Source organism: Sceloporus undulatus, chromosome 7 (genome assembly GCF_019175285.1).
Source record: "Sceloporus undulatus isolate JIND9_A2432 ecotype Alabama chromosome 7, SceUnd_v1.1, whole genome shotgun sequence".
NCBI classification, from domain to species: Eukaryota; Metazoa; Chordata; class Lepidosauria; order Squamata; family Phrynosomatidae; genus Sceloporus; species Sceloporus undulatus.
Genome location: NC_056528.1, coordinates 28,043,113 through 28,056,739, shown reverse-complemented (window position 1 = coordinate 28,056,739; position 13,627 = coordinate 28,043,113). Strand labels below are relative to the sequence as shown.

Genomic DNA, 13,627 nt, shown 5'->3' with positions numbered 1-13,627 from the left:
GGTTACGAATGTTTTTTTCGGGTTACGAAAAAAATTTTGGTGCTTTTCGGCGCTATTTCGCACCAAAACGCGGCTTTTCCCCATTAGCGCCTATGGCTTTTTCGGCTTACGAAGCCTTTCGGGTTACGAAAGCGGCGGCGGAACGAATTATTTTCGTAACCCGGGGCACCACTGTATATTGTTGCTCTGTCAGGACTGAGCTGCTATTCCATCAGCTTTGTATTCATGCTGAACAGAAAAATCACCACTCGCTCTTTTGGGAGACACTAAAAGGAAGGTTGGAAAGATCCAGATTTCTGCCTGGAGACTCGGCAGCTGCAACCACTAGTTTTTTATTTAGAGTATTCTGTTCTTCAGATAAAAAGACATGATTGGGGGGGGGGGGTAATGTTCAGCAGACACTGGCTACTCTTAATCAGTTGTTATGGACCAGGGGTCGGCAATCCCCGGCCTGTGGACCTAATCCGGCCCACAGGCAGTATTGCAGCAGCGGCGAGGAGGGTGGGCCACAGACAGTGCGCTGCCGCCGCCGCCCACCCACCAGCAGCTTCCTATAGCCCTGCACACGCCTGCAGGACCATGCGGAGGGCTAGGAGTTTCTCCTCCTGGGGCTGGCTGTCCAATGGCTGCTGGCAGGGGGTGGGCTGTTGGAGCTCCAGCCTGCCCCCATTGGCCAGCCAGCCTCAAGAGGAGGAGCTCCTCCTCTAGTCCTGGGCAGGGTGGAAGCTCCACCCCCAACATGCGGCCCCGCCCCTGGAGGGTGGAAGCTTTGCCCCCCCCCCCCCCAAGTTGTCTGAGGGACAGCAACCTGGCCCCCGGCTCAAAAAGGTTGCCTACCCCTGGTATGGACAGAGGACCTCTCACCAGTTGCCCAGAGGCCATAGTGATGGCAGAACTCTCTTGGCTGACCTTCATCTGCTGGTTCTCTTTTCCTCCTTTGCAGTCAAACCACATGTTGTTGCATATAAGAAGTCGGAGCACGCGAACGAGGGGGACACTGGCGTGCTGACTTGCAAGGCCCATTCTTACCCTCCTGTCACCCAGTGGATTTGGTACAAGATGGTAGGGGGCATGCCAACGGTGAGTGTCTTGGCTTAACTCACACATTTCACCTCTGGACAGAACAGGTGCAACTTCACTGGTTCTGTGAAGCTGAATCAGTTCAGCCACTTAATGTGTTCCAACCTAGGGCTTCACTTCAGAAACTGTGTGGTAATGCATTTTCTGCTTGCTTTCCCCATGTCCCACAGGCGCAGCATTTGAGCTAGTGTTAAAAGGAAGTAGTTGGCAACAGGGAGCCCACTCCCTTCCTGAAAATAGACACACTGGTGTTCATTGTAGAGTTCAATCTATTTTGTTCAGTAGGAAATGTGCCCACCACCCCAAACTCTTTTGTGAAGTGGGACAGCCTCAAGTGTATTTTACAAAAAGTCCTATAAGATAACGTATTTAATTATGATTGCTAAATCTTCCATCAGAGGCAGTATGCCCCCGAGATACCTGTTGCAGAGAACATGAGTGGGAGAAAACTGCTGCACTCATGTTCTTCTTGTGGGCTTCCCACTGGAGCTGCTTGACTGTCTGTAAAGTGGCCAAAATGATCTAGCATAATTCTTCTTACATTTGTTCTTCTAATTCAGTAAGGCCCCCATCCCTTGGTCTCCCCTATTGAGTGAAAAGGTTTTGCTCATTTCCTTTCCAATTCTTCTGCAGTTTCATCATAGTTAATCAACAAAAATCTGTTACAGTGCTGCTTTGAGGGGAGGTCAGTCTAGTCATCACTCCCTAGATTTTTTTATTTGCCCTTGATCTAGGGTTTGAAATTTTGAAGAGCCCACCAGTCCCAAGCCAGGGTCTTCTTTTCAGAATTGGTGAGAATTGCCAGGTTCTCCAGGCAATACCTCCCCTTTGTTTCTTCCAGCCCATTGTCAATGGCTCAGAGGACCGGTTCTTCATCAAATCAGAAGCCAACAGGACGGACCTGCGCATTGTATCCCTGGATATTGAGAAGGACCCAGGCGAGTACAGGTGTAATGCCACCAATGACCAGGGAGAAGATGGCGCTTCGGTGAGCCTACGGGTCCGCAGCCGCCTGGCAGCTCTGTGGCCATTTTTGGGGATTGTGGCCGAAGTGCTGGTCCTCGTGACAATTATTTTCATCTACGAGAAGAGGAGAAAGCCCAACGAGGTCCCTGACGGTAAGGCAACTGGGGAGGAGTGTTTTGGTGCATGAGCCTGGGAGAGAGGCAGCACAGAGCTTCCTCCCAACTGTGTATTCTACTAAGGCTGAGAGAGTAGCCACCCAGTGGGTTTCCCTGGCCAGGGATTCTCCCCAGAGTCTGCAGTCCAGCCACTACACCATGCTGGCTCACATTTTCCCTAGCCTGATTTAAGATGCCCTGCCCTGGGCTGAATACTCCCTAGTCTATCAGCAATAAAAGCCTGCCCTCTTGTTCAGCTCTCACACAAGTACCTCAGACTGCCCACGCTGTGTGGACCCTGCACAGGTTTCCTGCCAGAGCCATCATTCCTTGTGCTTAACAGATTTGGGTATGTTAGGCTGACTCATGTGGAAATTGGCCAGGGCTATAGAAGAGGCAACGAGGCCAATGTCTCCTTTGGTGGACCCTGGGGAATGGCATTCCGCAAATGTGTCCTATGTTTACTAACAAAGAAACTTCAGCCCCAGATTAGGTGAAGGCACAACTAAGGGATTAGGAGGACTTTGGCTTCAGAATGCTTGAGAACTAGGGAGGGGTCATTTTGAGTTGGGGGCCCCTTGCCCTTTCTCCCTGTTGTTTTAATGCTTCCAAAAAGAAAACAAAAGCACTGACTTCATAGCAGTGGGGCTCAGGCTGCTTTTGGCACCACTGTCCTAGTTCTTTGCAGGACATAAAGGATTGAAGAACAGTAGCAGTTCTGTCGCTTCCCTACCAAAGCTTCCAGCATTGTTGGTGGGTTTAAAAATTTCTCTCCAACAAAGTCACATTCCCTCCTAGCAACCTCTATTTAGGGTTTAAATCTTAGCTCCCCAAATGCCACCTGAGGTTGCTAAATCGCAGGGAACTCAACCAGCAGGCTGCAATCTGGGATGGTCCTGTTGTTTCTGCAGGTCTGCAGCCCCCTCAAACAATTCACAGCAAGACCCTCTTGTTTTTTGTGCAAATATGACCAACTGGAGTTGTTTAATTGCTGAGCGCATTAGCCCCTTGATGCTGCTTTCTAGTGCTCTCATAAATCCTTAATTATTTGTGTCCTTTATGTATTTGCTGCAAAGGTATTTAATGTTGCTACTATTCAAGGGTGTTATGTTTTACTGCATGTTATGCCACAGGCCTTAAATCCTCCTACATAGATTGGAGAGCAAATGCTGCCCTTTTAAAAACACAATCACAGCTCTTTTCTTTGCAGTCAAGGCCCGAGACCTCTCTTGGGCTTTCCCCCCTTTTAAAAGTCTACAGCCTCCCTCCTTATTGGCTCCAGTCTTCAGCGCTTGCAGCTGAGGAGCACTTGGGGTCCTTTGCTACCGATTCCTGTCTAGATGCTCCTTGGCAGTGCTTTCCTTCCGATCAAAAGGGTGGGAACCTCCATGTTTCTTAGAATCATAGAGTTGGAAGAGACCCCAAGGGCCACACTAGCCATCGAACATGTAGGAAACCTTGTTTAAAAATAAAAACCTAGCATTTAAGGTATGGTGTCCTTGCTGGCATTATCTTTGCACTCTCTTCCTTCCTTCTCCTGCTGCGGGTTCACTTCGTGCGGTAAGTGGAAGAGTCAGCTCCAGCTCTCCCTGTGTCAGTCTTCTTGCCAGCTGTGTGTGAACTGTCCAGGGCAGCCTGATGCTGCTTTTTAGTGCCAGGGTATAGATTGTAGGGTGTGTGTATGTGTGAGTGCGAGAGAGACCTTTACTCTGATGGAAGGGCTTCTCTGTTCATCAGAGGGTGGCAGGTGGTAGGCTAGCATGCTTCTGCAGCGCCAGCCATCTTTTTCAAGCCACCACTGCCATTTCTGTCAGTTCAAGTCACCCTTCCATGTGCTGCAATGTTGGGTCCAGGAACATGGAGCTCCTTCCTGTGCTTCAATCTCCCAACTTTTTTGCTTGCTTGCTTGCTTGTTCACTTGCTTGTATGTGACTTCAGGTTGGGGCTTGGCAATGTGCCACACCTCCAGGTCTCAAAATCTGTCTGTCCCATCCCGATGTCTACTAAATGTGTCAGGCATCAAGCTTGGGGCAGGTTGCTCCAATTGCTATCTGGCCCAAAGTGGGGTGCCCCACGCAGCAGGCAGATGGGAACTCTCAGAAAGACATAAGGTTTTTGCACAGTTAGGAGTGGGGTGTCTGGGGATAGAGGCAAAATCTGACAGTAGGTTTGGGCAGCCTAAAGGGAAAGCTCAGGGATTCTTCTTGTTTATATGGAGAGGGATGTCTTTAATTTCTTCATTTCATTTTAAAATTAAACAGTATAAATAGTTTCAATAAAAAGGAAGGTCTGTATTTGGTCAACTGGATTGTTTTTGATTCTGTTTACACACAAACAACCAAGAGCAAGGATAGCATCCCTCCTGGTTGTTGCTAGTGTCTTGGTTTAACTCCCCATTTCAAACCAATGGTTGAAATCAACTGCTAGTTCATTCCACCATTGTGATTTTGTGTATGTGAAAGCATTTAATAGCCTAAGTCCTGTCCAGTTGAGCTCCCCTTTGCTCCTAGACCTTCACATAGCTCAGTTCCCTCAACAAAACTCTGCCATTGGGATGGATTGGAGATTCCTCTTTGTGACTTGCAGCACTATGTCTGCACACACATTTCCAGCAGTCTAGAATAGTAGTTTACAAAAGGTGGCCAAACAAGGGAGGGTGGGCAAGTGTTGTGTGTGCTGGTCAACAAGAACCTTTTTCCTGATGCTGTTCATTCTTCTCCTTTCTCCGGTGCCCTCTTTGCCTTGAAGATGATGATGGAGGCTCTGCACCCCTGTGAGTATGTCGTTCACACTCTTTCCTCCTGTTGCCCCATCCATAATCTCTTGAGGCATCTGGGCGGTGGGAGATGAGGGGGACCAACCGATGGAACAACCTTGAAATCCCTTCATAGAGCTGGTGTGTGGGTTGCTGCTTTGCAGGACTGGGGGGGGGGGGGGGCTGGAGCAGCAGTCAACAAAGTTTGTTAGGAGAGGAATCTCTCCCTGCTGGGATAATCCGAGGCTGGTGGTGCCAGAATGGGCTTGGGTCGCCTGCCAGGGAGGGGAATGCCAATCCTGGGTGGGCTCTGGAATGCAACAGTCATCTTACCTCCCTGGGCTTGCTGCCAGCCCAGATAACAGCCTTTGCCCTGAGTTGGGGAATAGTGAGACATGCCCACCCATCACATACACACACACTCACACTTTTTTCTTAGTCAGGTCAGGGTTTGTGCTGCAAGTAAAGTTTTCTATCTGGGTGTTGTTAACCCACTCTTCAGTGGGTTGAGACAAGCATTTAAAACACAGTTTTTAAAGTTTTAAACCTGGGGGTGTTGCATTATTTTAAATTTTATTTCAAAGTGCATGGTTTTTATGTGCTTTTAATCTTTTTTAAAACGAATTGCCACTTTTCTAGGTTTTTTTATTGTATTGTTTTTTTTTGGAGTGGGGTACAAATAAATAATAATACTAATAGACCTGGCTCTTCTCCTTTGCTGTTCCAGGAAAAGCAATGCCGCTAATCATAAGGACAAGAATGTGCGCCAGAGGAACGCAAACTAGCAGACAATGAGGTGGGAGTCCAGTTTCGATTTCTGGGAGGGAGGGAAAGGTTCAAGGGCAGCAAAACTTCCCAACTTCGTTCTTGTTTCATAGCGTCTTCCAAAGACAACATCTCTGTACTCAAATCACTCCAGTTCTAGCTTAGCAAATGGCTCCAGCAGATAGTTGTGCATAGGAGTCTTCTGCAGGTGTGCTCTTTGAGAGTGGGAAACAGGGGGAATTGAGAGATTATTTTAACCATGGTTTGCTTGGTGCGGCTTTGCTTAATGCAATCCTAGCTTTCCCAAACTTCATGCCATGGTTTCACACAGCCCATTTTGAGGCCTCCTTAACTATGTTTTAAATATTTGGACATTAATGTTTAACTGTTACTAGGTTATCCCTGCATAGACGCCATGTAAAATAGCCACCTAGGACTGGGGCAAGTTGATTGTACTAACTGGCCTGTCTTTGTTTCTCTGTCCCTCCCTTCTTCCCTTCCAGGTGACATCCCAGCTAAGCAGTTTGCTTAGATGTCTCCTGTCTGCCTTGTGCTATAGCACCAAGAATATTCTAGTGCACCCTCGCAAAGAACAGAAAACTTCACTTTTTAAGAGAGTCTGTAGAGTAAAAAATCTTTCTTTTTCTTTTTTTAAAGGAAAACAGTGGGAGACAGTTGTTGTTTTTTACCTTTTAAGTTTGATCGTATAGACAGATGGGCTGAGAACATCTGTCGTTCCCTCCTTCCTTCGTGTCAGCGGCTCCTTCCCCTGCTGGCAAACTACACAAAAAAGCTGCTAACACTAGTCGCAATGTAGCGTGGGGTTTATCCAGCCTTTAAAATGATCCTCAGTCTTAGTAAGGATGCAGCTGAAAACCCATTTGACTGGTAGGCAATAGGGAGCTAAGAATGAAAAGCACATTCTTTCTTTTTTCTGTTTTATTGTTTTAGGCCAGGAACCTTCCTTTCCAAGGCAGAAAGTGGCACTATTAGCTTCCTTTCCCCTTTCGACGGCCCACTGTATCTGGCTTCCAGGAGTTTGAATGTGCCCAATCCACCCCACAAAGCCACCAGTTTTGACCTCTGGCACTTGCTCTTTTGCCTCTTCTGTTTGGTTTCCTGGGCACCATCCCTCTCACCTCAGCCACCCCACTTCCCTACCTGGCCTGAAAGAATAGTGCTGTAAACTGCTCAAAAACAAAACAAAACCCACAACGCCCACATGTATGGCGACATGTTCTGTGCCACCGTTTTGTTTTGTTTTTCTTGGTCCCCTGTAGTACCAAAGCCCAGGCTCGGAGTGCAGCGGAAGGCAGTAGTGAGGAAATGTCTCCTGCAGCATCTCAGCAACGTCTCTTTTTAATCCGCCGTGGTCAGAGCGAGACTTAAGCTACAAAAGGCCCCTAGCAGTACATTGTTGGAGGACCAGAGCTGCTAGGGGCTGACCCATCCGTCCCATTTCCTCACTTGCCAGAACCTGAGAAGGGAGAGGAAGAGTCGTACTGGCCCCCGTTGGCCACCTCTGTTGCAGTTACTGTGGAAATAGTTCACCTGTTTTAAAGAAGCTGACTTCCTCCAAATAAAGCGAGATTCACTTTTGTTCTGCCTCTCTCCCGATCCCTGCTCCTTGTTCCCAAGTTCTTATTTTCTTGCCTCCGATGGGCTCCCATCTGCCAGAATCAAACTATCCCTGCTGCTTGTTTTTAAGTAGGAGTCACCTCTCAGTCTCCTTCAGAGGCCTTGAGCTCTGCTTTGTGAAAGTCATTGAGGGAGCCAGAAAGATAGGATTGTGCAGGTGGGTAGCAAAGAGAGGAGGATGATTAGAAGATGTGCAGAGAGAGAGAAGAAGGAGAAAAAATAGTGTGAATTTGTGGAAGCTGGAAAGAGAGAATGCTAAGAATGGGGCCTTAAAGGTGAGGTTCTTTAGCACAAAGCGGGGAGCTCAGTATTATTGAGAAGATTATTTGGGCACCTGAGACAAGATGCAGGAGGAAAGAAGCGCAACAGAGCAGAAAGAAGCATTTACTTTGGAATCTGGCTAGAAAACCCCAGGCAGGCAGTTTTGGAGAAGACTGATAGTTGACATCTTTAAATATTGGAAAGGAGGTCATGTAGAAGACTTTGTTCAGGCACCAGGACATGAACCAATGGCTTCAAATGACAAGAAACGCCATTCCACCTAAGCATTAGGAAGAATAGTTTTCTGTGGGTTTTTTGGGTTATGAGGCCGTGTTCTAGAAGAGTTTTTTCCTGACGTTTCACCATCCGCAACTGCTGCCCCAGAGGATTGCCCCGTGTACAAACATGTAACACATTTGAGAAGCAGAACAAAACATTTTCAGCCTCCCCTTTACACAAAAGTGTTTAGACCAGGAGAAGGTCTGATGAGGTTTAAGAACACACAGCCAGAACATTTAGATGCTCTGTGTGTGCAAGAGAACGTTCTCCCTTTGTAAGGGGAAATCTGTGGGCCAGGCTAATTCTTTTTCTGTGCTGCTTATGAAGGAAATGGTATCTGGGGTGGATGGTGGGACATTCTAGTAAAGACAGAAGTGGGCATTATTAGGTACTTTTAAACACTATTCTGGCTTCTAGATGGGAGCAAAGGACCAAGAGGGTTGAAGCCCACCCATCTTCCCTCAGAAAATCTTACTGAACCATTCCTTGTCAGATTCCCTTTCCCCTCCTTCCATCCTGTTTTCCCAGCAATGTGGACAAACAGAAACTACTGTTGGAGGGCTCTGCTGGGTACCTGCCTTTATCTGCCTTCTTTTTAAAAAGACACACTGCCAGCTAAAAGTTTGTGCACTGTTTGCGGGGTTGCTCTGTCAAATGGTTTGGCAATGCTCAACAAAACCTTTGCACAAAAGGCCCCATAAGTAACTCATTCTCCAAAGGGCTCCGCTGAGAGTTTGCTTTGCTTAAGAGGGCCTCTCTTAACCAGAAACACAAAGCACCATTTCATATTGTTTCTCCTCTTTAATGAGATTAAATCGGCTTGTGTAGTTGGGAAGGGGAAAACAGGTCATGGGCATTAAAAGTGGAGGCTTTTTGTTTTTAAAGCCACGGTGAATGCTGCCTCCTGCAGGACGAGAAAGGTACAGTTGCACTGCAATGGCAAAATGGCCTCTTCCCCTTAAGCATATGTTGCCTTCAAGAGGACAGAGGAGGATGTAGTAACTGGTGGGGAATTCAGCTCTTACGAATCCCTCCGTTCAATGGCTTAAACTGAAATGTGGTGGTCCCTGAGCTATTGAGTGCTGGTTCTTGGCCAGTTGCTAGGAAAGGAAGCAATGAAACCCAACGGGTGCTAATATATATACCCTGGCACATTGGGTAAAAATGATTGCTAGTCTCCCGACATCAAACATCCTGAGAAGCAACCACAGAAACAATGCTACAAATGTCCCCAAACTGTTGTGCAAAATCAACACCAAAACATCAGTGCCAGAAAACTGCAGCTCTTCAAAGGTTACTGACTGATTAGGAATGTTCTCCCCATTAGTCTAGTGATATGCTGAGGATTATACAGAAATGTGGGGAGGCTAGACTCTGGAGATCAGGGTTTGAGTCCCTGCTTAGCCATGAAGCCCACTGGGGGACCTTGGGCAAGTCACACGCTCTCAGCCAAGACCTCTGAACAAGCCTTGCCTAGATAACCCCACAGTAGGGTCTGCCACAAGGCAGAAACAACTGGAAGGCACACAACAAAAACCCTTAATGGTAGCTACTTCCTTGCCATTGGCATGTAGACGTCCAGAAGAAAGGTAGTTGACTCCAAGAGAGGCATATTTCTAAGGTGGAGCTGGCCAAACATAGTTTTCAAGAGCCACAAGCCAGCTGCCACCACTTCCGAGTCCAGCATCCTGCTAAGAGCCATATCTAAGCCCCCTGACATGTCTTCCTCACTGGATCTTAACCTACAAATCCCAAACATCTTAGGCCTCAAGTGGCCTCTTGGAGTTGCCCCTCCAAAACAGTGTAGCAACATCAACAACGGGGAAAAGGAGCAAACAAGGTTTCGTGCCTACCACATTTGCCCTGTGTTTTTAAACCTTTCTTCCTCACTTGCTCCTCTGTAGGAGGATGTGGAGCTGGAGAAGAGCATTATGGATGCCACAGATGGCCAAAAAGACAAAGAAATGGGTTCTAGATCAAGCCTGAAATCTCCCTGGAACCCAAGATGACTAAACTGAGGCTGTTGTACTTTGGTCACATCTTAGGCGGCATGAATCGGAAAAGACAATAAATGCTAGGAAAGGTGGAGGGAAGTAGAAAGAGGAAGGCCACATACCTGGTGGATGGACTCGGTCGAGGAGGGGCTCGGAGGTGTCTCCGTCACAGAGTTACCATGTTAAACAACAACAGGGGTGGAAAGAATATTTCAAAAAACTTGGGAAACGATGGGAAAACATGCTTCTTGAGTGTCAGGAAACAGAGAGCATCCTGGACTAGTGAGAATCTTTGCAGTTCTGAAATTTATCCTGTGCAAAATCCCCATCTTTTGGGTGTGCTGGCAACAGTATTTTCAGGGAAGAGAATAAAAAAGCAAATGGCAAAATCCATTTTAAAATGTCTAAGAGCAACAGGTTAAATTGCTGACATGATTTCACTGTAACATGTTAGCGCTGCTTCCCACCCACCCCCCAAATTCTGACAGTGTGATGGCAAATTGGGGAGAGCTCACAAAATTCAACACGTTTCTACAATTTCTAAGAAAAAGATGGAAGATGGATTCAATCACTCTTTATGAAAACAATCCCCTCCAGAGTTTCTCACTTTTGTTTTGGTTCAAGGTGACTTTAGTTGGCCTAGATCAGTTGTAAGTTCTGTCTTGAACCCACCTTGAATCCCACTGGGGCAGAAAGGTGGGATATAAACCCTTTGAAATAAATAAGTTTGTTGTTTTGGACCTTCACATCATTTCTGACTGATCATTTCTTGCCCAGATTTGGTCACAGGAGGTTTGCCATCACAAACACCAAACCTCAAGGAGTGGGCATCGAGCAGCCCTTCAAACCATGGTAGGACTACATACAACTCCCAGCTCCCTGGCTGGGGCTGCTGGGAATTGCAATTGGAAAACATCCAGAAGGCCACATGATCCCTGACACTGATTTGGCCCACTTTTATAAGCAAACTTTAACTTCTATCAAATCAAACTAAGGTTTCTAAAAGATAAATCCTGGGAATGCAAATGATCCCAATGTATTTATAATGTCTCATTGCAAGATATGTACATACACAGTAACACTAAGTAATAATAACAACAATATACTGTTTTGGGTATATAATGTATTAAAACTAACCTTTACAACCGTAGTTCTCCAGAAGTTTCCAATGGATTCTGAAAGTAGTAGTTAATAAAACTGTTCAAGCATCCAACATGGAGGCTGGGAAGACTGTGAGCCTTTAGGAGCATGAAACAGTGCAAGACCTAAAAGTAATAAGCCTTCTTGCTGAGAACAACGCTGAAGCTGAGCAACCTTTTTACCATAACAGTATGTGTTCATCTATGCACTGTTGTGTGCTTTCAAGTCATTTTCAACTTATGGCAACCCTAAAGGCTTCCATGGCAAGATTTGTTCAGAGAGTTTGCCTTCCCCTGAGGCTGAGAGTGTGTGACTCATCCAGTGGGTTTCCATGGCCAACTGTGGATTCGAACCCAGAATCACACTCCGCCATTCAAACCACTACAACACACTGGCTCTGCATGCATGCTAATATCATTTTAATCTTAGGTATATCCCCCAGTGTCCAGATGGAGGATTTATTTAAAAATGTGTTCAACCCTCCCAAACGACTGGATCAAACTCCCATTGGCTTTAGCCAAAGGTTGGGATGATGGGAGTTGCAATGAGGCAAAATCTGGAGGGCCACATGTTGCTCGGCTCTGGTCTGAAACAAAACAGTATGACAGTGAATATATTTGTTATTTTTGTTGTCGTATTGATACCCAACTCCATATATTCACATACACACACACAAAATGGACCAAGTTCTCTGTGGCTGAAAAAAGGCTCTTCTCCCCTTGAGACCTTAGAGTGCTGGAATATAAATGGATAACTAGTTTCACCAAGTACAAAGTATTTTCCTATACAAAGCCACCTTTTCATTAAACCCAGAAGCACCATGCCCTCCGAACATCTGACATAGAAACCATGACACACGTCTGGACAAGCAACGTCCAAATATGTTGAAGATAGCAATGTTACTCATGAGGAAGAAGAGACAAGATATGGGAGAGGCTGCAGCAGTTTGCTTTTGCCTGGGCCTACAGGGGAAGGTGCTGCCCTCTCCTCTCTTGAATCGTGTGCACATTTCTGCGCTTTCAACTCACTCTGCAGCATTGAACTAAGTCACAGGACAAAAGGGGGAGGAAGAGAGAGAAACCAGGACATTTTAGAAGCAGCTGAAAAAGTGGGAAGGCAGAGAAATACTGTCCCGGCCAAATTGGGACACTCAGAGGGCACAGATGAATGGAATCTTGATATCATAACAGGCCATATACATCCCAGATGAAAGATTCAATGCCTGGCATATCCACACTTAAAAACAAGCAAAATTGGGTAGCAAGTGCCATAGGACCCTGGGGAGGAGCTACCAACCACAGCTGACAGTAATGAGCTAGGTAAGTGTAGGTGTACTGCCACCTCTGTCACAACACCAGAGGAGGCAATGGCAAACCCCCTCTGAGCAACTCTTGCCAAGAAAACCCATTAGGTTCCATTCTAGGATGGCCATAAGTAGGAAATGAATGCACACAGCAACAACAAACGCCACAACACCAGTGACAGATCTCCCCTAAACACAGATATACCCCGGGTTCTGCTCCCAATCTTCTGCACTTCCACCAAGCTCCTATTGATCATTAAAACAGCATCTGTGCTTTTTAATTAACCAAGTACAGTGCCCCTTGACAGTGCTGCGCTTCCCTCTTCCATTTCGCACAAAAACGCATACATGCACACGCACTCCCTGGTGGGCTTATTGCATTTAATCGTTGGCAAACACCAGGTGCCCCTGATGGAAAGGAGGGGGCTTGTTAACAGCCATTAGTGAGCTTCTGCCATGGATTCACCGGTTTAGAAAGGCCCCAGTGCAACCCAGGCTCAATTTGGTATCAAAGCTCCCCTCCTTCCATCCTAGTCTGGTGTGGGTCTGGCACCCAGCCTCATCAAAACCAAATTCAGATCATGGTGGTTAGCATGTTGGGTTGGAATGGGGGAGATCCAGGTTCAAATCCCCACTGAGTCACAAAATGCACTGGCTCTGACCTACCTTTTAGGGTTATTGTGAGCATGTCGTAGCCAAATTGGGAGAGAGCGATATATACCACCTTGAACCCCCTGGGCAAGGCAGAGGAAGATAGGTAGTAAATTGTGACTAAATTGATCTATGCCATTTCACTGCTATTACCTCCTATAATTCTTCCAAGAGATTGAAGAGGACTAGTATGCATCCTTCCAACCTAAAGTTGTGAAGAGCCATATAGGATGCTTTGAGCCCACTGAAGAGAAGGCAGGATAGAAGCATAATAACACCACTAAATAATTTTGGAAAAGATCACTAAAAACAATCCCTTGTCTGAGAATAGAGAGTGTTTTCCTCCAACCTGCTGCCCTCCTCAAAGTCTTGGACTATGAAATGATGGCAGGATGATGGGAATTGTAATCCCACACATCTGGGGGGGGGCATCTGGTTATGCAAATAGGGTGAAATATGGACTATGCAAAGGCAAACACAATCTAACTATTAACCACGTGAGATGCCAATTCAATTAATTGCCACAAACCCGAGAAAAACATTGAACAAACAAAGGAGTTTTCAGCATGGGGCTGAGGAAGAGCAGAAAAAGGGGGAAACAAAACAAAATTCTGGGATTAATCATAGAACAGTTTAAAAA

At 46.4% G+C, this 13,627-nt stretch overlaps 1 protein-coding gene across 1 annotated transcript in view; it reads left to right on the top strand.

Moving 5' to 3' along the window:
• BSG (basigin (Ok blood group)) overlaps positions 1 to 7,320 on the top strand; it is a gene marked incomplete at its 5' end in the record, with an annotated part of 15,514 nt that extends 8,194 nt beyond the window's left edge. The window contains 5 exons of the mRNA XM_042478884.1: positions 855 to 1,080; positions 1,922 to 2,198; positions 4,950 to 4,974; positions 5,684 to 5,752; positions 6,225 to 7,320. Coding sequence (XP_042334818.1) covers positions 855 to 1,080; positions 1,922 to 2,198; positions 4,950 to 4,974; positions 5,684 to 5,741 — 586 coding nt within the window. The remainder of the gene's footprint in view (positions 1 to 854; positions 1,081 to 1,921; positions 2,199 to 4,949; positions 4,975 to 5,683; positions 5,753 to 6,224) is intronic.
• Between the last annotated feature and the right edge of the window lie 6,307 nt (positions 7,321 to 13,627).